This window comes from Balaenoptera physalus, assembly GCF_965194825.1.
Source record: "Balaenoptera physalus genome assembly, chromosome: 19".
NCBI lineage: Eukaryota > Metazoa > Chordata > Mammalia > Artiodactyla > Balaenopteridae > Balaenoptera > Balaenoptera physalus.
This window is the reverse complement of record NC_138900.1, coordinates 31,645,741-31,671,622: the sequence shown is the minus strand read 5'-3', so window position 1 is coordinate 31,671,622 and position 25,882 is coordinate 31,645,741. Positions and strand designations below refer to the sequence as shown.

Genomic DNA, 25,882 nt, shown 5'->3' with positions numbered 1-25,882 from the left:
GAATGCATATAATATCAATTACATTTTTTCTTGGGTTAAGTGTCAAATAGTAACTCAACATTTAACACTTAAAAATCTTGAGAGTGAATGTTAGTAAGAAATAGGGAGTTTTAGTTCATCTTTTTTTGTCACCTGATTTTTCTTATAAACTTGGTAAAATCTAATGTAGATTCAACTTTTTAACTTCTCTTCTCTTTTATTTCTCTAGTGTTGTTAATAACAATACTTGTAGTGGAAGGGATTGCTGTGGCCCAAAAGACCCAAGGTAAAGAACTTACAGTGCTAATTTACTGCATGTTCAGGACAGTGGGATGGCTTATTTGGAAGGATTTCAACTTTTGAGTACTATTTCCATAATCCCTCTGGGGTGTTCCAGTGACCTAAGGCTTTCCGTCAACCTGTCAGCCTCAGTTCGGCTGGGTTCAGCTACAGTTAACTAGAGTAAATTGTTAACATAAAGTCTTGCACTGATAAATTTTAAAAATTGGCATAACTAGTGACTCCTAGAACACTATGGATTATGTCCAAAAATCAAATGAGATTCATGCTTTATCACTAAGCAAAAATATAAATCCCTTTTTCCAGTGTAGACAAATGAAACGTTTTCATCAACAGCTTATTCAAAGCCCTGGGGACCTGTTCTAATTTGTCCTTGTTTATGAAAGAGGATTAGCTAGTGTGAGTTTTGAGCCAGATATTCATGTCAGAGTTTAGTACATTTCCTAAATAACCTGACTTATTTTTATTTTCATCAAAGTTATACATACACATGACAAAAGTCAAAGCATTCTAAAAAGTTAATTAGGAAAAATCAGTCCCTCAGCCTGCCTTACCCCATTTCTCCATGGAGATAGACGCTCTTAGCTGATTCTTTTGGTATTTTCCTGCATATTTCTAAATAACATACTATACAGCTCTTCTTGGTTATTTCAGTTTCAGGTAGTAGAAAATGATTTTCCCACCATGCAGGATGAGAATTTAGCCGTTTCATGCACCTCCTCTTCACTACCTACCACGTACAAGTGTTCTTTTAACTTTGCGCCACAGCACCCACATCAGTATTGTTATAATTCTGGTTACATCTCTTCAGGGTTTACATCAAGTCACCCGTTGGGCTTTTTCAATATGAAAATTTTGTCTTTGGGTGTAGGAAATTTTTCTTTCCCTTTTTTCTTGTTTAATTTTTAAAGTTCCCTTTTCTCCATTTTTCTCTTTTCTGTCTTCAAGGAACTCTTATTATTAGGTTACTTTTTAAAAAAATCTTTTCTGTTTTCCATTTCTCTTTTAACTGTTTTCTTCTCAGTAGTCTACACTGAGACTTCCTCAACTTTATCTGCTAAACCAAGAATTGGAAAACTTTTTTCTATAAAGGGCCAGATAGTAATCGTTTAAGGCTTTGAAGGCCTTTGTAGTCGAAGGAGCACCTATTCAGATCTGCAGTTGCAGGGTGAAAACAGCCATAGACAGAACAGTACACACATGGATGGGCATGGATATATTCCAGTGAACTTGATTTACAATAACAGGCAGCAGGCCAGATTTGGTCCAGGGCCATAGTTTATGGACCTCTGCTCCAAACTTGCTATTTTTTTCATTTCTTCTATTTTTAGAAACTTTCATTTGTTTTCTAAATATTCTTTTTTTTAAGAGTATGCCTTGTTCTTGTCTTATCGATATACATTTGACCCTTGAACAATGCAGGGGTGAGCAGTGCTGATCCCCACGTAGTCAAAACCTGCCTCTGTATTCGCGGTTCCACATCCTCACATTCAGCTGACCGCAGACCAAGTAGTGAGCGCACCCACGCGGTTCAATCCCATGTTGTTCAAGGGTCAACTGTACTCTCTTGTTCTCTGAGGAGATTAAATGATCGTTTTGTTTAGTGTTTTTTTTTTTTAATATTCTATAATGTTTGTATCCTCAGAGTGGCTTTTTTGTTTGTTTTTAATCTGTTTTTCATATTAGAGGCTTTCCTCAAATGTCTGGTGCTCCTTGAATGCCTTTCATAGTTATGAGAGGAGCATGCAGATCTGCTCGTTAGCCGTCTGCAAGTGTAGACAGGGCTTCTTTACTGCCACCCTCCCTGGTGAGTGACCAAGTCCACATCCTTGAGTCTTTTTCTTTGGGCTCATTAGATTCCCCAGAAAAGATTAAGATTCCATTTCCTCCTTAGAGGCTCTACATCTGAGGCCTTTGGGAAGTTGAGTGGGGGAAGAGACGGGAGGTGTGGTTCAGCATGTTAACATTCACCTCATCTCCCTGTTTTCAAGTTGGTATTTTTACCCTCAGTTGTGCCTGGTGTCCCCTGGTCCAGCAACCCTGTTGTACCTTCTCCAAAGAAATAGTCTCATTTTCTGATATGGTGATACAGCAGCAGCTACCTAGATTTGTGGAGTAGGGGAGGGTATTAGAAATCAAATTGATTCCAAAGAGACTTTTAACCAAGCCTCATGTTTTTAAAAAGCCCAACTTCACCACCTCTTCCCCCACTGCCAGAGATACCTAGTACTGCCAGTTGTTACTATTGCATCCACCTCTTTGTACTTATGGGTTTACGCCCTTAAAAAAATTGTTTACTGTCGTTTAAGTGGACTTTGAAGAAGGAGCAGAGCTAAATGCATGTGTTCAACCTACAACCTTTAACTAAAATAAAATCCCTTTGTAATCTTTGAATCTTATTTGACTTTGTGTTAAACTAAATATAGAGGTACCACACCACAGATAAATTCCTGGGGTCCTTTTATTTTTATGTCAGAAATGAATTTTATAGCGCTTTATTGATTTATCAGATTCTCCCACATGGTTTTGCTCTTGTAAAATCTATGCATTTTATTTCCCCATTCTTATACATGGCAAACTTGTCCTCTAGAGCAAATGCTTCTAGCCAGCACAGCATACCATCTTCACCTTCATTTCACTTCTGCTATATTCAATTTGTTATGCTGAATTTGTCAGTGGTTCTTAAAAATTATATATATGTGTGTGTAACAGAGTGGGCAGTTGTTTGGGGAAGTTGTGAGGGGAACTATAAATGATGTTTTACATTTTTCCCTAAGATGGACAAAATATTGGAATCAAGCACATTCCTGCAACCCAGTGTGGCATTTGGGTTCGAACGAGCAATGGAGGTCATTTTGCTTCACCAAATTATCCTGACTCATATCCACCAAACAAGGAATGTATCTACATTTTGGAAGGTATTTGACCAATTTCTGTCTTTCAGTGGATGAATTTTTACTTATTGTTAAACTAAATATATTGGTTAAATGCCCTGGTTAAACCAGTTTGAACAAAATTTAAATATGTATTTTAATTAAACTATAGTCATTATAAATATTTCTTAATACTGACATTAAAAAAATAATGGTTGAAATTTTATAGGAATTTTGGATCTCCTAAAATATAATTTAACTAGATGCATCAGTATATATGAGAAACTTCTCTGGTAAGAAACCTAACCTTACTGGCATCTCTTATTAGGCTTTCTGCAAATTTATGTCCATAGTTACATTATATGTTTCTTTCATTTCTTCTGTTTTTCTATTCATCATGGTACATTGTATCTCATGAACTAAGCATTAGCTTCTCAACTCTAATTTTAATCAATTAAGTACATTCAATTTAATAAATAACATATGCCAAAGGGAAAGATTACTATAGTTCTACAGAGTAGCATTATTATTATATTATTAATACACAATGTAACATTTATCATGAATTTTATATATAACAGTTCTCATTATGCTCCTCATCTATGAAACAGTAAGAGAGCAGTTGTTGTGCTTTTCTCACTTGCGTCAGGCCATTTTTACTTTTTCTTGTTTGCGTTGCCCTGATTTGCTTACTCTTATTTTCTAGCTGCTCCACGTCAAAGAATAGAGTTGACCTTTGATGAACATTATTATATAGAACCATCATTTGAATGTCGGTTTGATCACTTGGAAGTTCGAGATGGGCCGTTTGGTTTCTCTCCACTTGTAGATCGTTACTGTGGTGTGAAAAGCCCTCCATTAATTAGATCAACAGGGAGATTCATGTGGATTAAGTTCAGTTCTGATGAAGAACTTGAAGGACTGGGATTTCGAGCAAAATATTCGTTTATTCCAGGTAAAGAAGTTATTGTTTCAGTGGCTAGGTCTCACTCTGGTTTTAGAATCTTAAGGCTAGAAAAGAGATAATTCAGTCAAGGTAATCAAATCAAGGCTTTAAAGAAGTTAGCAAGCTCAAAGGGAAATCAGTCCATGAATAAATAAAAACTTAACAAAGAATTAGAAATAAAACTATATCACTTGAATTTTGAAGCATATCATAGATGGCATCACATTATTTCTTAGATTTCTATATGTTTTATAGCATATATCAAATGCCAAAGACATCACAATAAATACATTTAAAAAATAATTCAACAAATTGTCTTATTTTCATGATCTATACCAAAAATTATTTTGGCAGGTTTTTTCCATTGGAATGATTCAATTACTCATTTGAATAAACAGTCTCTAGAAAATACTGAGCAATAGAAAGGATAGCGCTCTGCACTTGGAGGCAAAAGATCTGGGTGTGAATCCTTTTTCTGCCACCTACTAGCTATAAAATTTACTATTAAGCACAGAGCTGTGCCTAAGAGTTGCTGTTGCTAAGACAGGAATATCTTCCTGAGGCCACCATAACTAATTCCCAGAAACTTGGTAGCTAAAGACAACAGTAGTTTATTTTCTCAGAGTTCTGGAGGCCAGAATCCAGCAGGGTCATGTTCCCTGTGGGAACTCCAGGGGAGAATCCATTCCTAGCCTCTTCCAGCTTCTTGTGGCTGCCCCAGCATTCCTGGACGTGTGGTCTCATCACTCCAATCTCTGCCTCCATCTTCACGTCCCCTGTCTTCTCAGAATCCTTAGCTTAATCACATCCTTTGCCTTAAAATGTAATATTCACTTTTTTTAACCTTATAAGGTAGTATTCATAGGTTATGATGATTAGGATGTGGACATATATTTGGGTGGTGGGAGAGCACACCCACCTATCAGCATACTCTATCTTACCTACCACACGGTTATGTGGGAACACTTTATAGTCCTCAAAGCCTGTCTACTGTAGAAATATGCATATCCCTAATGTGGCAGCACAAAGATACACTAGTTATTGCTCCTGTCTTCCAAGAGTTTACAAACTTAATAAGATAAAAAAGTAACTTAATGTAACAATTATAATTATAAAATTATATAATCTTTTTGCTTTTATTTATGTGAAGATTATATAATTATAGTTATATAATTTTTTTGCTTTTATTTATGTTTTCATGCAAGAAATTTGCTAACTTAAAAAAATTAAATCATATCCAAATGAAAATATCCATAACCTTATCACCCTATAAATAAGAAACCAGTATTAACAATATGGTGTGTATCCCTTCAGATGTTTTTCTATATCTGTTTATTTTGTTTATTTTATATAACAGAGATCATGCTATTCTTTCACTAGATTACCAGCTTTTTTGCCTGAACAACGTAGTCAACTTTTTTTTCCCTGTTAGTAAATGTGTTAATGGTATTTTTAAGTGTTACTTCAGTATTTATGTTCTCAATGTCAAAATGATGACATTTTCAAAAAGTAAAATTTATTTTTTTTTTTAGAACAGTTTTTAGGCTCACAGCAAAACTGAGCAGAAAGTACAGAGTTACCATATACCTCCTAACCACCCCCCGACACACACAGCTACCTCCAAAACCTAAAATGAACATCCTGCACCAGGGGTACATTTGTTACAACTGATGAACCTGCATTGACACATCATCACCAAAGTACATATTTTACATTAGGGTTCACTCTGTTTTTTGGGTTTTTTTTTTTAATTGGAATATAGTTGCCTTACAATGTTGTGCTAGTTTCTAGTGTACAGTAAAGTGAATCAGCCATCCATATACATATATCCCCTCCTTTTTGGACTTCCTTCCCATTTGGGTCACCACAGAGCACTGAGTAGAGTTCCCTGTACTATACAGCAGGCTCTCATTAGTTATGTTTTACACATAGTATCAATAATATATATATGTCAATCCCATCTCCCAATTCATCCCACCACCCTCCCCACTTGGTATCCATACCTCTGTTCTCTAGGGTTCACTCTTAGTGTCGTACATTGTATGGGTTTGGACAGATGTATAGTGACATATGTCTGCCATTACAGTATCATACAGAGTGTTCCCACTGCCCTAAAAATCCTGTGGGCTCCACCTATTCATCCCTCCCACCCCAACCCCTGACAACCACTGATCTTTTTACTGTCTCCATAGTTTTGCCCTTTCCAGAACGTCATACGGTTGGAATCATACAGTATGTAAGCTTTTCAGATTAGCTTCTTTCACTTAGTAATATTTATTTAAGGTTCCTCCATGTTTTTTTATGGCTTGGTAGCTTGTTTCTTTTTAGTGCAGAATAGTATTTCATTGTTTGGATGTACCACAGTTTGTTTATCCATTCTGTTGAAGGATATCTTGGCTGCTTCCAGGTTTTAGCAACCACAGATAAACCTGCTGTAGACATCCATATGCAGGTATTTGTGTGGACAAGTTTTTAACTCATTTGGCTAAGTACCATGGAGTGCAATTGCTGGATCATATTAAAATTTGTCTTTAGTTTTTGCTTAAATGGATTGTGGTGGTGGTAGCACAAAATTGTGAATGTACTTAATGCCAATGAATTGTACATTTAAAAATAAGTAAAAGGATACATATTATGTTATATATTTTACTACAATAAAAATAAATTTAAAAAATTACAAACAGGTGTCTAAAAAAGCTTAATTTGAAAATTCAGATAGAAGACATATATATCAACACACCAGAATGAAAAAATTGTTAGTCTAAAAGATCTCAGAATTTTTAATTAGCCTGTTTAAACCTATTTTAATTCACAGTTTATTGTATGTAACTGGTTGCTCAATTCTTGTTAAAATTGGTTTTTTTGTTGTTGTTATTTTGGACACACCATGTGGCATGCGGGATCTTCCCAAACAGGGATCGAACCTGTGTCCCCTGCAGTGGAAGCGTGGAATCTTAACCACTGACTTTCGGCATGGTTATCAAAGTACATGTTGAAAAAAAGTAAGAGGAAAAATTTTAGCTTAATCTAGCATACATCACAGAGACTGTTCTTTTTTAACTTAATAATCTAAACCCAACCTCCCTAAATAAAAGGGAGTGACGACACTTCAGCAATTTTGCAGAGAAATGTCAAAGAGAAATCTAAATTTAAACAGCATTAGAGTAGAAAGTCATAGCAACTATCTGACAAGTGAATCAGAATTTCTTCACATGGAGGAAAGAATTCTAGGACATTGTCACTATTGCACTAAAATTTCCAGAATTATCCCAGTTACTTCCAGGAAGTAGCAATCCATTAAGAGCCTCTGCCTCAACAAATATCACCAGTAGCTCAGAGAATTTCATTTATTTAAAAGATATTAATTTCTCGGGCTTCCCTGGTGGCGCAGTGGTTGAGAATCTGTCTGCTAATGCTGGGGACATGGGTTTGAGCCCTGGTCTGGGAAGATCCCACATGCCGCGGAGCAACTAGGCCCATGAGCCACAACTACTGAGCCTGCGCGTCTGGAACCTGTGCTCCGCAACAAGAGAGGCCACGATAGAGGCTCGCGCACCGCGATGAAGAGTGGCCCCCGCTTGCCGCAACTAGAGAAAGCCCTCGCACAGAAATGAAGACCCAACATAGCCAAAAATAAATAAATTAATTAATTATTTTTTTAAAAAAGATACTAATTTCTCATCATCGTAAGTTTCATCCGTATTTACATCCCTAGACAAAATTTACTTTATATGACTTTAAATAACTAGACAGCCATGATTTAGCTATTTATGAATTGTCTATTTATTTTGACATTGTTTTTTTTTTCTTTTAGTGGTAAAATTGTGGTGTCATCACCCACACTATAACGGCAAGAAAGAGTAAGAAAGAAAAATGTTACAGTAAGAAAAACTGTCTAGAGAATTAGAATCTAGTCCTGACATTGCCATTATATGGTCTAAAAAAGTCATAATCTCTCTGATTCAGTTTCCTCATCTATAAAACAGAATAGTACATGATCTTCTTGATATTGTCATTAGCATAATATTAAACATAAGGTCTGTAGAAACTCTGAAGTACTATAAAATGCAAATGTAAAGTAATATAGTCTAGAAATCCTAAGCATTTTATTATAATTTATAATTTATCTATATTTTAACCATAAGCCATATGAAGTTGCTCTCATGATACATAAAACTAATAGAAGAAAAAGAACTGCCTTTCTTCAAAGAATCTTTACATATAAAGCTGCCTGACTTTGTTTTTTAATATTTTTAAAAGCATTATTCAAATGATTAAGATGTTTGTTTTTTTTCAGGCAGTCTAAACTTATTTGCAAAAATCTGACTCTATATAAGACTTTGTAATGTCTTTTGATACTAAAGTTTCAATTCAGTTAATTGATTTAGTTCATAAAAATCAAATACCTGGACAATTTAATTAAATCAGTTATTTTGATATAAACTATTGGTTGTCAATTTTCTATGAACTATTTCATAGGGCAGAATATCCTATATATCATCTAGTCATCTCTCTTTTTCCTGCCATTGTGAAAAAAACAACTTACTAGCTGCTACTGTGGTGGGATAAATTATATGTAACATAAAATTCACTATCTTAAACCTTTTAACTGTACAAGTCAGTGGCATTAAGTACACTTACAATGTTGTGCAACCATCACACCGTGCATTTCCAGAACTTTTTTGTCATCCCAAGCTGAAACTCTGTCCCCATTAAACACTTAACTCCCTATCCCTCCCTCCCTACAGCCCTGTGAAAACAGTCTCTGAATTCGACTAATCTAGGGACCTCAATAAAGGGAATCATATAGTGTCCTTAACTGTCTGGCTTATTTTACTTAGCATATTGTTTCCAGATTCATCCATGTTGTAGCATGTGTCAGAATTTCATTCCTTTTTAAGGTTGGATAATATTCCATTGTATTATTTTTACTACATTTTGTTTACTCATTCATCCATCAATGGACTAGCTACTGCAGTTGACATAGAGTTGTGAGTTTTCAGGTAGCATAAATAAGTTTTTCATAATTGGATCAAAAGTATAAACGTTATCATTTAAAAAATATTGATCCTATAAGTGAGCACCTCAATATGCTCATAAATAACCAGTGGTCTGTAGTTTACACAAATGAAAGCTTTCTCTTGCTTTGTTATTAAGTGTAGCATTAGACATAGTGTAAGACGTTAAGCCTTAAAGTAACTCTAAAATACCTCAATGCCAATGACTTTCTTCTTTTCTCTGTTACAGATCCAGACTTTACTTACCTAGGAGGTATTTTAAATCCCATCCCAGGTTTAGTATATTACCTCTTTTTCCTCATGGCATCTAGGATCAGTCTTATTTTCCTTTGAACATCATTCATCTGTTCTTTCTAGATTGCCAGTTTGAGCTGTCAGGAGCTGATGGAGTAATACGTTCTAGTCAGGTAGAACAAGAGGAAAAAACAAAACCCGGCCAAGCAGTTGATTGCATCTGGACGATTAAAGCTACTCCAAAAGCTAAGGTAGTATTAAGTATGCAGTCACTTCTGAGAAGAACATAATAAGATGTGATTTGTATAACGTATTATTTTGGTTCATGCAGATACTTATTATTTAAACTGATGTTACAACTTTTTAAAAATTTTATTTCAGTCATGTTATTGAACACCTAGCATCTCAGCATTGTTGTAGTTAAATAAACTACAACATAAACTTCAGGAATGTCACACATACATTAATATTCTTGTTTTAAGATTCTTAAAATCTCTGTGTTCCTAATTGGAGAGTATAGGTATTGATCAGTGTGATCATAGATTCATAAACACCTTTATGAGGAGGTAAAATAGGCCATAAGATGTTAAAGTATCTTGTCAAAGGTCTCAGAGTTGGTTATAACAGTGTCAAAACCAAAACACAAATGTATCATCTTAGTTCTGTGTTCTTACCATGCTGTCCTCTGCTAATCATGTAGAGTTTTTATTGGAAAGTACCACAGGGAAGGATGTTTTTAAATAACTCTTGACAGATTGAGACTGGTTGCTAACTACTTCTGCTTTTTGCTTTTAATTTGTACTTCTAGAAATAGTAACAGTTAAAATTATATTTATTGTTTATATATGTAAACAGAAAAGAAAGAGTGAGGGTAGGAGAATTTAAAGAATTAAGAAAATCAAATTTAAAGTTGCTGGTAATATGATGGATGAGATAACCTGAAAACCTACCTATTACAAAACACTTAGAAACATTGGATAAAATATAACAGACATCCTTTTAAAACCATAGAAAAGCTCCAAAAAAGAAGATAATTCTTATGAACTAGAAATGAAAGCGCTATAAATCAGAGCAATAAACTGAAAACTGAAATTGATGGTACAAATGCCTCTTGCTGATTTCAGTAACCTATGACTACTCAAGGGTAGATATGCCAGGAGCTTGGCATCACCCCCACTGAGACAAATAAAAGGCCTAGGGTTTGTGTGGACTTTGAGACGACTGCCACATGAAGCTGTAACCCTCAAAGGGAGATGATTGCCATGAAATGGTAGATTAGAAAAACTCTTCCACTAGCGCAAATTGGTAACAAAGAAGCTTATCCTGGGCTCAGTCTTAAGATGCAGGTGAGGCTGAGGTCTCCCCTAACCGTTTATACCTAGAAACCTATCTTTATTACAGTTTGGGATGTGAATTTACATTCCATGCTCAGCCCAGGGACCACTTAGCCCCAAAATGAACAAAATGGTCCTGGGCTTATTAAACCTTTTGAGGCACCTGAAAAAGATACATACAAAATAACCATATAGGCTACAGGATTGCCATAGCTTAAACACTGCTGAAGTAAGCTTACAGCCCAAAATTAGAAAACATAGGTGAACAACCACCATGAGTGAGTTAACAGACATAACAGCAAGAAGCTTCTTAGATCCCCAAGAACTGAAGTGTCTTCAATATCCTACAAGTAGTAATCAAAAAAATGAGAAGGTACCAAGTATGCTTTTAAAATAACCAAATAGAACTTGCGCAAGTAAAAAGTATAGTATTGAAAGACAGATTTGAGAAAATTACCCAGAAAGTAGCTTAAGGATGGGAGACAGTGGCATTTTATTAAGAAACTTGGAAGAAATGACAATAGAATAATGTTTTCAAAGTGCTAAGGAAAAAAATTAACTGGCAATCTAAAATTTGAAAATTCCATGTCCAACTAATCTGTCATTCAAGAATGAGGGCAAGGGTTCAAGATGACGGAGTAGAAGGATGTGCTCTCACTCCCTCTTGTGAGAGCACCAGAATAACAACTAACTGCTGAACAATCATCGACAGGAAGACACTGGACCTCACCAAAAAAGATGCCCCACATCCAAAGACAAAGGAGAAGCTGCACTGAGACAGTAGGAGGAGCGCAATCACAATAAAATCAAATCCCATAACTGCTGGGTGGGGGACTCAGAAACTGGAGAACACATACCACAGGAGTCCACCCACTGGAGTGAAGGTTCTGAGCCCCATGTCAGGCTTCCCAACCTGGGGGTCCGGCAACGGGAGGAGGAATTCCTAGAGAATCAGACTTTGAAGGCTAGCAGGATTTGATTGCAGGACTTCGACAGGACTGGGGGAAACAGAGACTCCATTCTTGGAGGGCACACACAAAGTAGTGTGCACGTCGGAACCCAGGGGAAGGAGCAGTGACCCCATAGGAGACTGAACCACACCTACCTGCTAGTGTTGGAGGGTCTTCTGCAGAGGTGGGGGGTAGCTGTGTCTCACCGTGAGGACAGGGACACTGGCAGCAGAAGTTCTGGGAAGTATTCCATAGCGTAAGCCCTCCCAGAGTCCACCATTAGCCCCACCAAAGAGCCTGGGTAGGCTCCAGTGTTGGGTCGCCTCAGGCCAAACAACCAACAGGGAAAGAACCCAGACCCAACCATCAGCAGACAAGTGGGTTAAAGTTTTACTGAGCTCTGCCCACCAGAGCAACAGCCAGCTCTACCCACCACCAGTCCCTCCCATCAGGAAACTTGCACAAGCCTCTTAGATAGTCTCATCTACCAGAGGGCAGATAGCAGAAGCAAGAACTACAATCCTGCAGTCTGTGGAACAAAAACCACATTCACAGAAAGATAGACAAGACGAAAAGGCAAAGGGCTATGTAGCAGATGAAGGAACAGAGTAAAACCCTAGAAAAACAACTAAATGAAGTGGAGATAGGCAACCTTCCAGAAAAAGAATTCAGAATAATGATAGTGAAGATGATCCAGGACCTCGGAAAAACAATGGAGGCAAAGATCGAGAAGATGCAAGAAATGTATAACAAAGACCTAGAAGAATTAAAGAACAAACCAACAGAGATGAACAATACAATAACTGAAATGAAAAATACACTAGAAGGAATAAATAGCAGAATAACTGAGGCAGAAGAACGGATAAGTGACCTGGAAGACAGAATGGTGGAATTCACTGCTGTGGAACAAAAGAATGAAAAAAAATGAAGACAGCCTAAGAGACCTTTGGGACAACACTAAATGCAAGAACATTCGCATCATAGGGGTCCCAGAAGGAGAAGAGAGAGAGGAAGGACCTGATAAAGTATTTGAAGAGATTATAGTTGAAAACTTCCCTAACATGGGAAAGGAAATACCCACCCAAGTCCACAAAACGCAGAGAGTCCCAGGCAGGATAAACCCAAGGAAAAACATGCTGAGACAAATAGTAATCAAATTGGCAAAAATTAAAGACAAAGAAAAATTATTGAAAGCAGCAAGGGAAAAACGACAAATAACATACAAGGAAACTCCCATAAGGTTAACAGCTGATTTCTCAGCAGAAACTCTACAAGCTAGAAGGGAGTAGCATGACATATTTAAAGCAATGAAAGGGAAGAACCTACAACCAAGATTACCCAGCAAGGATCTCATTCAGATTCGATGGAGGAATCATAAGCTTTACAGATAAGCAAAAGCTAAGAGAATTCAGCACCACCAACCCAGCTCTACAACAAATGCTAAGGAACTTCTCTAAGTGAGAAACACAGGAGAAGAAAAGGACCTACAAAAACAAACCCATAACAAGAAAATGGTCATAGGAACATACATATCGATAATTACCTTAAACGTGAATGGATTAAATGATCCAAGGAAAAGACACAGACTCGCTGAATGGATACAAAAACAAGACCCATATATATGCTATCTACAAGAGACCCACTTCAGACCTAGGGACACATACAGACTGAAAGTGAGTGGATGGAAAAAGATATTCCATGCAAATGGAAATCAAAAGAAAGCTGGAGTAGCTATACTCATATCAGATAAAATAGACTTTAAAATACAGAATGTTACAAGAGACAAGGAAGGACACTACATAATGATCAAGGGATCAATCCAAGAAGAAGATATAACAATTATAAATATATATGCACCCAACATAGGAGCACCTCAATACATAAGGCAACTGCTAAAAGCTATAAAAGAGGAAATCAACAGTAACACAGTAATAGTGGGGGACTTTAACTCCTCACTTACACCAATGGACAGATCATCCAAAATGAAAATTAATAAGGAAACACAAGCTTTAAATGACACAATAGACCAGATAGATTTAATTGATATTTATAGGACATTCCATCCAAAAACAACAGATTACACTTTCTTCTCAAGTGCGCACGGAACATTAACCAGGATAGATCACGTCTTGGGTCACAAATCAAGCCTCAGTAAATTTGAGAAAATCGAAATCATATCAAGCATCTTTTCTGACCACAATGGTATGAGATTAGAGATCAATTACAGGGAAAAAAACGTATAAAATACAAACACATGGAGGCTAAACAATACGTTACTAAATAACCAAGAGATCACTGAACAAATCAAAGAGGAAATCAAAAAATACCTAGAGACAAATGACAATGAAAACACGACAATCCAAAACCTATGGGATGCAGCAAAAGCAGTTCTAAGAGGGAAGTTTATAGCTATACAAGCCTACCTCAAGAAACAAGAAAAACCTCAAGTAAACAATCTAACCTTACACCTAAGGGAACTAGAGAAAGAAGAACAAACAAAACCCAAAGTTAGCAGAAGGAAAGAAATCATAAAGATCAGAGCAGAAATAAATGAAATAGAAACAAAGAAAACAATAGCAAAGATCAATAAAACTAAAAGCTGGTTCTTTGAGAAGATAAACAAAATGGATAAACCATTAGCCAGACTCATCAAGAAAAAGAGGGAGAGGACTCAAATCAATAAAATTAGAAATGAAAAAGGAGAAGTTACAACAGACACCGCAGAAATACAAAACATCCTAAGAGACTACTACAAGCAACTCTATGCCAATAAAATGGACAACCTGGAAGAAATGGACAAATTCTTACAAAGGTATAACCTTCCAAGTCTGAACCAGGAAGAAACAGAAAATATGAACAGACCAATCACAAGTAATGAAATTGAAACTGTGATTAAAAATCTTCCAACAAACAAAAGTCCAGGACCCAATGGCTTCACAGGTGAACTCTATCAAACATTTAGAGAAGAGCTAACACCCATCCTTCTCAAACTCTTCCAAAAAATTGCAGAGGAAGGAACACTCCCAAACTCATTCTATGAGGCCGCCATCACCCTGATACCAAAACCAGACAAAGATACTACAAAAAAAGAAAATTACAGACCAATATCACTGATGAATATAGATGCAAAAATCCTCAACAAAATACTGGCAACCAGAATCCAACAACACATTAAAAGGATCATACACCACGATCAAGTGGGATTTATCCCAGGGATGCAAGGATTCTTCAATATACGCATATCAATCATTGTGATACACCACATCAACAAATTGAAGAATAAAATCTATATGATCATCTCAATAGATGCAGAAAAAGCTTTTGACAAAATTCAACACCCATTTATGACAAAAACTCTCCAGAAAGTGGGCATAGAGGGAACCTACCTCAACATAATAAAGGCCATATATGACAAACCCACAGCAAACATCATTCTCAGTGGTGAAAAACTGAAAGCATTTCCTCTGAGATCAGGAACAAGACAAGGATGTCCACTCTCGCCACTATTATTCAACATAGTTTTGGAAGTCTTAGCTGTGTCAGTCAGAGAAGAAAAACAAATAAAAGGAATACAAATTGGAGAAGAAGTAAAACTGTCACTGTTTGCAGATGACATGATACTATACATAGAGAATCCTAAAGATGCCACCAGAAAACTACTAGAGCTAATCAATGAATTTGGTAAAGTTGCAAGGTACAAAATTAATGCACAGAAATCTCTTGCATTCCTATAAACTAATGATGAAAAATCTGAAAGAGAAATTAAGGAAACACTCCCATTTACTATTGCAACAAAAAGAATAAAGTACCTAGGAATAAACCTACCTAGGGAGACAAAAGACCTGTATGCAGAAAACTATAAGACACTGATGAAAGAAATTAAAGGTGATACAAACAGATGGAGCAATGTACCATGTTCTTGGCTTGGAAGAATCAGTATTGTGAAAATGACTGTACTACCCAAAACAATCTACAGATTCAGTGCAATCCCTATCAAATTACCAACGGCATTTTTTACAGAACTAGAACAAAAAAATCTTAAAATTTGTATGGAGACACAAAAGACCCCGAATAGCCAAATCAGTCTTGAGGGAAAAAAATGGAGCTGGAGGAATCAGATTCCCTGACTTCAGACTACACTACAAAGCTACAGTAATCAAGACAATATGGTACTGGCACAAAAACAGAAATATAGATCAATGGAACAGGATAGAAAGCCCACAGATAAACCCATGCACCTGTGGTCATCTAATCTATGACAAAGGACACAAGGATATACAATGGAGAAAAGACAGTGTCTTCAATAAGTGGTGCTGGGAAAACTGGAAAGCTACATATAAAAGAATGAAATTAGAACACTCCCTAACACCATACACAAAAATAAACTCAAATTGATTAGAGACCTAAATGTAAGACTGGACACTATAAAACTCTTAGAAGAAAACATAGGAAGAACACTCTTTGACATAAATCACAACAAGATCTTTTTTGACCCACCTCTTAGACTAATGGAAATAAAAACAAAAAATAAAGAAATGGGACCTAATGAAACTTAAAAGCTTTTGCACAGCAAAGGAAACTACAAACAAGACGAAAAGACAACCCTCAGAATGGGCCAAAATATTTGCAAGTGAATCAACGGACAAATGATTAATCTCCAAAATATATAAACAGCTCATGCAGCTCAATATTACAAAAACAAACAAGCCAATCATAAAATGGGCAGAAGGCCTAAATAGACATTTCTCCAAAGAAGACATACAGATGGCCAAGAAGCACATGAAAAGATGCTCAACATCACTAATTATTAGAGAAATGCAAATCAAAACTACAATGAGGTATCACCTCACACCAGTTAGAATGGGCATCATCAGAAAATCTACAAACAACAAATGCTGGAGAGGGTGTGGAGAAAAGGGAACCCTCTTTCACTGTTGGTGGGAATGTAAGCTGATACAGCCACTATGGAGAACAGTTTGGAGGTTCCTTAAAAAACTAAAAAGAGAAGTACCATACGACCCAGCAATCCCACTACTGGGCATATACCCTGAGAAAACCATAATTCACAAAGAGTCATGTACCAAAATGTTCATTGCAGCTCTATTTACAATAGCCAGGTCATGGAAGCAACCAAAATGCCCATCAACAGACAAATGGATAAAGAAGATGTGGTACATATATACAATGGAATATTCCTCAGCCAGAAAAAGGAACGAAATTGGGTCATTTGTAGAGACGTGGATGGATCTAGAGACTGTCATACAGAGTGAAGTAAGGCAGAAAGAGAAAAACAAATATCGTATATTAACGCATGTATGTGGAACCTAGAAAAATGGTACAGATGAACCGGTTTGCAGGACAGAAATTGAGACACAGATGTAGAGAACAAACGTATGGACACCAAGGGGGGAAAGTGGGGTGGAGGGGGGTGGTGTGATGATTTGGGAGATTGGGATTGACATATGTACACCAATATGTATAAAATGGATGACTAAGAAGAACCTGCTGTATAAAAAAATAAAATTCAAAAACAATGAATAAAATAAAATTCAAAAATTCAAAAAAAACTAAACTAAAATGCTTCAGCAATGGCAGTGTAACATTCAAAAGGTCATTTACATAAATCCAAATATGTATCACAAAATTATGTTAAAATTTGAGGAATTATGATTGCCTCACAGAAAAGCATTAATATTACCATAAAACATAATTTATTCCAAAATGTTTCAAATGGTAAAATTGAAATAAAAACTGGAAACAGTGTGTGAATAAAAAAACAACAGTGAGTGCAAAATTAAGGTATTTTGGGGCAAAAATAATAATTGGACCAAGTACTATATTTGAAATCCAAGTATAGGGCTTCGCTGGTGGCGCAGTGGTTGGGAATCCGCCTGCCAATGCAGGGGTCACGGGTTGGATCCCTGGTCTGGGAGGATCCCACATGCCGCGGAGCAGCTAGGCCCGTGTGCCACAACTACTGAGCCTGCGCTCTGGAGCCCGTGAGCCGCAACTGCTGGGCCTGCATGCCACAACTACTGAAGCCCGCGCACCTAGAGCCTGTGCTCCGCAACGGGAGAGGCCACCTCAATGAGAGGACTGCGCACCGCGACGAGGGGTGGCCCCTGCTCGCTGCAACCGGAGAAGAGCCCGTGTGCAGCAATGAAGACCCAATGCAGCCTAAAATAAAATAAATAAATTTATTAAAAAAAATCCAAGTATATCCTGTTTTAGGTTAACTAAAGGAAATTTTGAAAATACACAAACAGGAATGAAATAGATACTAAAAGAGCTGATACAGCTCTTAAAATTGAAATGAAGATGGTAACGAATTCATAAGGAAGATATATTTTAAACTTTACGTATTAATATAGCCTCAAAATATACAAAACATGAATTGACAGTTTCTGAGGAAAACTGACAAATCCACAATTACAGCGTGTAATTTTTTTTGCCTCTCAGTAATTAAGCATGCAAAAAAAAAACTTCAAGGCTTAGAAGATTTAAACAACACAGTTTGCCTAATGGAACATGATATCTTGACTTGCAGCATCCAGAGAATTTTCATTCTCCACAAGCATGCCTGAAACATTTATGGAAACTGATCCATACACTGGATGGAAAAGGAAGTCTGCCGTACATATCAGTGCTTGGTATCATGCAGAGCATCCTCTGACAAAAATGCAATTAAATTAGGAACCAGCAACCAAACAATAACTTTAAAACCCCATATGGTGCTAGGAAAGTTGGACAGCTGCTTGTAAAGCAGTGAAGTTAGAACACACCCTCACACCATACATACACACAAAAAAACTCAAAATGGCTTAAAGACTTAAACATAAGACATGACACCATGAAACTGCTAGAAGAGATCATAGGCAAAACGTTGTCTGACATAAATCATATCAATGTGTTCTTAGGTCAGTCTCCCAAGGCAATAGAAATAAAAACAAATGGGACCTAATCAAGCTTACGAGCTTTTGCATAGCAAAGGAAACCATAAACAAAACGAAAAGACAACCTACAGAATGGGAGAAAATATGTGCAAACGAAGCAACTGACAAGGGCTTAATTTCCAAAATATACAAACAGCTCATACAACTCAACAAAAAAACAACCCAATTGAAAAATGGGCAGAACACCTGAATAGACATTTCTCTAAAGAAAAAATACAGATGGCCAATAGGCATATGAAAAGATGCTCAACATTGCTAATTATTGGAGAAATGCCAATCAAAACTACAATGAGGTACCACTTCACACTGGTCAGAATGGCCAACAAAAAGTCTACAAATAACAAATGCTGAATAGGGTGTGGAGGAAATGGAACCCTCCTACACTGTTGGTGGGAATGTAAGTTGGTACAGCCACTATGGAGAACAGTATGGAGATTCCTCAAAAAACTAAGAATTACCATATGATCCAGCAGCCCCACTCCTGGGCATATATCGAGGCAAAGCTGTAGTCCAAAAAGATACATGCACTCCTATGTTCATAGCAGCACTATTTACAATAGCCAAGACATGGAAATAACCTAAATGTCAATCGACAGATGAATGGTTAAAGAATATGTGGTACATATATACAATGGACTACTACTCAGCCATAAAAAAGAACAGGATAATGCCATTTGCAGCAACATGAATGGAACTAGAGATTATCATACTAAGGGAAGTAAGTCAGAAAAAGACAAGTGCCATATGATATCACTTTTATGTGGAATCTAAAATATGACACAATAAACCTATCTATGAAACAAACAGACTCACAGACATAGAAAAAGACTTGTGGTTGCCAAGGGGGAGGTAGAGTGGGGGAGGGATGGATTGGGAGTTTGGGATTAGCAGATGCAAACTATTACATATAGAATGGATAAACAACAAGGTCCTACTCTATAGCACAGGGAACTATATTCAATGTCCTGAGATAAACCATAATGGAAAAGAATATATTTTTCTTTATTTAATATTTTAGGTTTTTTTAGATTTTCAATCTCTTTGAGTTTAAAGTTATTTTTCTAGAATATTGCTCATGCTTTCTGGTTCCACATTTATTGGTATAATACTTTACACGGTATTCTTTTACAATTTTTAAAACCTCAGTTCTATTTGCCATTTTAAATTTGTGCCTTTGCTCTTTTCTTTTTCTTTATCAGTTTGCCAAAGGTTTGTTTTCAAGAACTGTTTTTTTAAAAAATCAACTGTAGTTTCTTTGCTTCCCATTTTCTCAGTTTGTGCTTTTATTTCTTCTGCTTTCTTTGGATTTACCTTGTGATTCTTTTTGCAGCTTCTTGTGTTGAATTCTTTGGTAATTAATTTTCAAATGTTCTTCTTTCTCGTAACAGTTATTTAGGGCTATCAGTATGCTACTAAGTGTTTCCTTAGATGTTTCATGAGTTTTGATATATAGTGTCTTCATTGTTGTTGATATCTAAATATTTTACAATTTAAAACCGTTTTAAACATTTTATTTTTTATTTAAAAAAATTTTTTTAACATCTTTATTGGAGAATAACTGCTTTACAATGGTGTGTTAGTTTCTGCTGTATAACAAAGTGAATCAGCTATACATATACATATATCCCCATATCTCCTCCCTCTTGCATCTCCCTCCCACCCTCCTTATCCCACCCCTCTAGGTGGACACAAAGCACCGAGGTGATCTCCCTGTGCTATGCAGCTGGTTCCTGCTAGCTAGCTACTTTACATTCGGTAGTGTATATATGTCCATGCCACTCTCTCACTTCGTCCCAGCTTACCCTCCCCCATCCCGTGTCCTCATGTCCATTCTCTACTTCTGCGTCTTTATTCCTGTCCTGCCCCTAAGTTCTTCAGGACCACTGGAAAAGAATATTTTTAAATGTGTGTGTGTGTATGTGTATACACACACACATATAACTGAATCACTTTGCTCTACAGCAGAAATTAACATTATAAATCAACTAAACTTCAACTTTAAAAAACCCATATGTTTAGAAATTTAATAATATACCACCTTGTAATTGATAGGTCACAGAAAAAAATCAGGATGGAAATTTGTACACATTTATAAAAAACTTAGCAATAGTGAGAATACTACATATCAAAACTTGTGGGATACTCCTAAAAGTACTTTAGGGAATTTATGATCATAAATGCTTCTTTTAGGAGAAGAAGAAGATTTAAACTTAATGAGCTAAAATTCAACTCAAGAAGCTAAAAGAATGACCAAAAAATCCAAAGAACGGGTAATAATAAAAGAGCAGAAATAAGTGAAATTAAAATTTCACAAAAAGAGTCAACAAAAGCAAAAACTGGCCCTTTGTTTAAAAAAATAATAATAACAATAGACATACCTCTGGCAAGATCACCTAGAAAAAAAAGACATAAATTATGTTAGAAGTGGAGGGGCTTCCTTGGTGGTGCAGTGGTTGAGAATCTGCCTGCCAATGCAGGGGACACGGGTTCGAGCCCTGGTCTGGGAAGATCCCACATGCCGTGGAGCGACTAGGCTCGTGAGCCACAATTACTGAGCCTGCGCGTCTGGAGCCTGTGCTCCGCAACAGGAGAGGCCGCGATGGTGAGAGGCCCGCGCACTGCGATGAAGAGTGGCCCCCGCTTGCCACAACTAGAGAAAGCCCTCGCACAGAAACAAAGACCCAACACAGCCAAAAATAAATAAATAAAAAAGAAATTAACATGTTTAAAAAAAAAAAAAGAAGTGGAAAAGGTCATAAATCAACTACAGCTGAGATTAGAAACCATTATAAGACAAACTATGAAGAAGACCTGCTGAACAAAAGAAAAAAAAATGAGCATTTCCTCAATAAATAAATTACAAAGGGAAAAAGAAAACCAGCAGGGGAACCTACAGATTAAAAAATGTAAGTCAAATAAGTGAGTTTGGACTCAAACTACAAACGGGTGGGAACATTAAGAGACAATTAGAAGTGTGAACACTGGTATTTTATATTAGGAAATTATTCATTTGTTTGGTGTGATAATAGGTTATTTTTTAAAGTCGTCTTTAACAATACATATGGAACTATTTACATGTGAAATTATATCTCTGGAATTTGTCTCAAAATGAGAGGCAGAAGTGGGGAGAGGTATAGATAAAGCTAAAGTTAGGGGATGGGAAGTGGGTTTATGATACTCTTTTGTCTGCTTATGCATGTTTGAAATTTTCCATAATCAAAGTGCTTCAGACTGTTCTTTGTTAATAAATTTGTAAACAGTCTAAGTGGACAATTTCCTGAAATATATAATGTATGTGTATATATATATATACATATATACAATTTATCAAAATTAAATCAAAGAAATAGAAAACCTAAATAAACTCTTACCAAATTGATGAAATTGATTTTGTACTTGAAGTATGTTAACAGAAAAACTGGCCAAATTAGATTTTACCAAATACTCAAGGAACATGTTGTAGAAACTGTTTTAGAAAACTGAAGAAGAAAGAACTTTCCCCAGCCTGTTTTATCAAAACTAAATAAATAGCATGAGAGAATTTTAAGGCAGAGAATTATTTATAAAGTGAAGGAGGGAAAAAATAAGACCCCAAAGACTAAACAGTAACAAACTAAACCTAACAAATTTTTTTTAGAAATCATAACCAAAGATGGGCTTATCTTAGAAATTTTTGGACAGTTTAAATGAGAAAATCAAATGATGTAGTTTACCACATATGTAATTCCAACATAGGATGTATCTTCAGCATGTTGAAGAATATCTACTAAAATCCTTAAAGCAAACATCATAATTGATGGTGAAACCTTAAAATCATTTTCTTTAAACTTATGTCTATTGCTAGTATTTTATTGGTGGTGATCAATGCAACAAGATGAGAGAAAGAAAAAATGTTCATGAATTATAAAAATAAATTGGTTTTCTGTACTACAGCCAAAAGCAGTTTGAAAGTAAAACTTAAAAAAAAAAACTTTGAAAAGAACAAATCATAAGGTACCAGGAAGTAAATTTTTAAATTATATTGAAATACACAGAAGAAGGCCTACAGAAATGGGGGAAGAGAGAGACATGCACCATTTTCATGGATGGGAAGATGGAAATGTTTATTGTTCCCTAATTAATCTATCAGTTTAAAATTCCAATCCAGATCCCAGCACGGCTTTCTGGGGAACTTGGCAAGCTAATTCTAAAATTCACATAGAAGAGGAAAGGGTCCAGAAGAACCATGACAATTCTGAATAAAAACAAAGTGGAGTACTTACCCTTCGAGATAAAGTTGGGGTAGTTGGACAGAATGCATTTATCACTGGGGTATGCAAACTGATAAAACTGAGTAAAGTTTCTAAAAGTAGGACTACACATGTATGGAAGCTTGGTATATAATGTATAGCACGCCAGGTCAAAAGGAGACACTTGATAATTGATGTTACAACAGTTGACTATTGATGTGAGATCCCTGTCTTGTACTTGACATAAAATTCATTCCTAAATGTTAAAACCAAAACTTTTAGAAGAAAATACAGGAGTATAGTTCTAAATATAACCTTTGGTTAGGAAGCATTTTATTAAAAACAAAGAAGACACAAAGTACAAACCATAAAGATAAAATTTATCAATTATACTACATTAAAATAAATGACTTCCAGAACCAGCTAAGATAGAGTAAGCCCACTGCAGCTTATTGCTCTTAACTTATTATATCTGAGATCTCTGGATAGAATACAAAAAGCAACTGCATAAGGATTCTGAAAAGTAACCATTAGAAGGTGGGTTTGGGAAGGAAGTCAAAACTTGAATAATGACCCCAGAAGGGTAAGAATCACAGGTTTTTTTCTTTCTCCTTTGTCTTTTGGGCTGGTTTGTGGAACTGAAAGCAGGTACAGACAGAAGAAAGTGCTCTAGCCAGAAGACTGAGAAAGGGGCCCTTACAAACTGAAGGCGGAGGGGCGTCCCTGGTTTGTTTTTTCCCCTTTACTAGCTCTGCCCAAGGTCAGCACCAGTCACAGCAGCTACAGCAGCAACTGAAACCCGATCTCCTTAACCAGTGGAACTTGGAAAAGGATATGGTGATGTCTGGAGAGTTATGGAGGGAATCCCCATTGTTTTTTTTTCTCTTTGTTCTTAGTCACTCAGAACTCATAACAGGTTAGGAGACTAAAAACTGTGAGGAAAACTTATCTTTCTGGCCACCAGAGGAACTGAGAAGAGGAAATCGTATTACCCAGAGAATGAGAATTCTTGGAGAACAGGGAGCTAGAGACAGGCGCTAATTCTGGCTTACTCCTGAGCTGCATATGCATGGAACAGGCCCACAGAAACATGGTAAAGGTGTTGAGGACCAAATTACATTATAAACACTGTCCAAGTGCCTGAGTAGGGCATGACCTGGGCAAGTCTACATAGCACAGCAAAGGCCTTGAAAACGGAACCAACACCTACAAAAAGAGGCAGTACATGCAATCTGAACGTTTCTGGGTAGGTTGCCTGATAAAACAAGCAACAGAACTCAACATTTTCCACAGATTTTTAAGAGGACCCAGAGTTTCAGTGTTACATCCAAAATGTGCAGGATATAATTTAAAAATTACTCACAATATAAAGAACCAGGGAAATGTGATTAATTCTGAAAGGAGAAAGCAGCAGATCCCAACCCTAACAGGACTCAGATGAATTGTAGATTTTAAAGCAACAATATAACCATGTTCCATGAGGTAAAGGTAAACATTCCTGAAATGAGTGAAAAGATAGATCTTAGCAGGGAAATAGAAACTATAAAAAAGAACCAAGTGAAAATTTAAGAATGGAAAAAATATATCTTAAACTTCTAAAAAATATTCACTGTATGGGCCAATAGGAGAGTGGAGATTATATAGAGGAAAGTCAGTAAACTTGAAGGTGACTCAGTAGAAACTACCTAATCTGAAGTACTGAGAAAAAAAGATTGCAGACAAATTATACTAAAGCCTCAGGGACCTGTGGAACAGTTTCAAAAGGCCTAAAATTTATGTCACTTAAGTACCAGAAAGAGAAAAGATTGTTGTAGAAAAAATATTTGAAGAAATAACTGCAAAAAAATTGGTGAAAGACAAATTTACAGATTCAAACAGCAAACAGGATAAAAACAAACATAAAACAAAGCCTACTCATATCAAATCAAGCTACTTGAAACCTAAGATTGAAAGCTTTGAGATGTGACGCAGAAAAATGATGTGTTTTGTATAAAGGAACGACAATTTGAATGACTATGGATTTCTCTTCAGAAATCATCAAAGCCAAGCGTCAAAACCTTTAAGTGCTGAAAAAAGGAACTGTGAACTTAAGAATTTTATATCCAGCAAAAATATCCTTTCAGGAATGAGGGCAAAGTAAGTACATACCCTAATGAAGACAGACTTAAAGAATTCATTGCCTGCAGACCTGCTATAAAAGAAATGCTAAAGGAAGTTCTTTAGATAAAAGAGAAATGGCACTAGAAAGAATCTTGGAATTTCATGAAAGGGTACAGAAATGGTAAATATCTGGATGAATATAAACCATTTTACCAACATCAGGAACAAAAGAGAGGACTTCGCTATAGATCCTCCAATAAAACAATGGACCTTTCTGTGCCCCCAAATCAGATGACTCAAACGAAATGGACAGGTTCCTTAAAAACCACAAGCTGCCCAAACACATCTAAGAAGAAATATGTAACCTGAATGGCCATATATTTATGAAATAAATTGAATTCATAGTTAAAAACCTTACAAAGAAAGCTCCTAAATGGATATACTGACAAATTATAAACATTTAAAGGGGAAATAATGCCAGTTCTTTGCAGTCTCTTCCAGGAAGTACAAGGGGAGGAACGCTTCTAAACTCAAGACAAGCATCACCCTGATACCACCGAAGACATTATAAGGAAACTACTGATCAATATTCCCCCTGTGAGGTTTTGCTCCGTAATAAGAAATATATATATTTGGTCTTCATGCACATTTCTGGCTCAGAGCTCACAAAACCCTTGGAATTTCCTGAGTGATAAGAGCAATGAAAGCATCTATTGTTACAATATTTGGTCTCTTGTCCCCAGTTCCTGAAAATGTTTCAGAGCCATAAAGTTGAAATGGATGTCTTGTTATTCATAACAAGCCCTTTCAACCACAAGTGAGTTTATGTTAATGAGGTGACTTCTGGAAATCCCCAAAAGATGGAGGCTTATTACCAGGGTAACAAATAATCTAGTAAGTAAACGGGTTTTCTGAGTCCTGTAAGCCACCCTAGCAAATTAAAGGAACCCAAGAATGAGATCTTAG

The 25,882-nt window shown here is 36.3% G+C and overlaps 1 protein-coding gene across 3 annotated transcripts in view; it reads left to right on the top strand.

Annotated features, from left to right (window-relative positions):
- NETO2 (neuropilin and tolloid like 2) overlaps window positions 1-25,882 on the top strand; it is a 73,469-nt gene that overhangs the window by 11,190 nt on the left and 36,397 nt on the right. The window contains exons 2-6 of one of the 3 annotated variants that reach the window (XM_082437717.1): window positions 209-265; window positions 3,057-3,197; window positions 3,859-4,107; window positions 9,346-9,369; window positions 9,474-9,601. In XM_082437717.1, coding sequence (XP_082293843.1) covers window positions 209-265; window positions 3,057-3,197; window positions 3,859-4,107; window positions 9,346-9,369; window positions 9,474-9,601 — 599 coding nt within the window. Of the gene's footprint in view, window positions 1-208; window positions 266-3,056; window positions 3,198-3,858; window positions 4,108-9,345; window positions 9,391-9,473; window positions 9,602-25,882 lie in introns of all 3 variants that reach the window. The other 2 variants (XM_082437716.1, XM_082437718.1) reach the window with 2 other exon arrangements.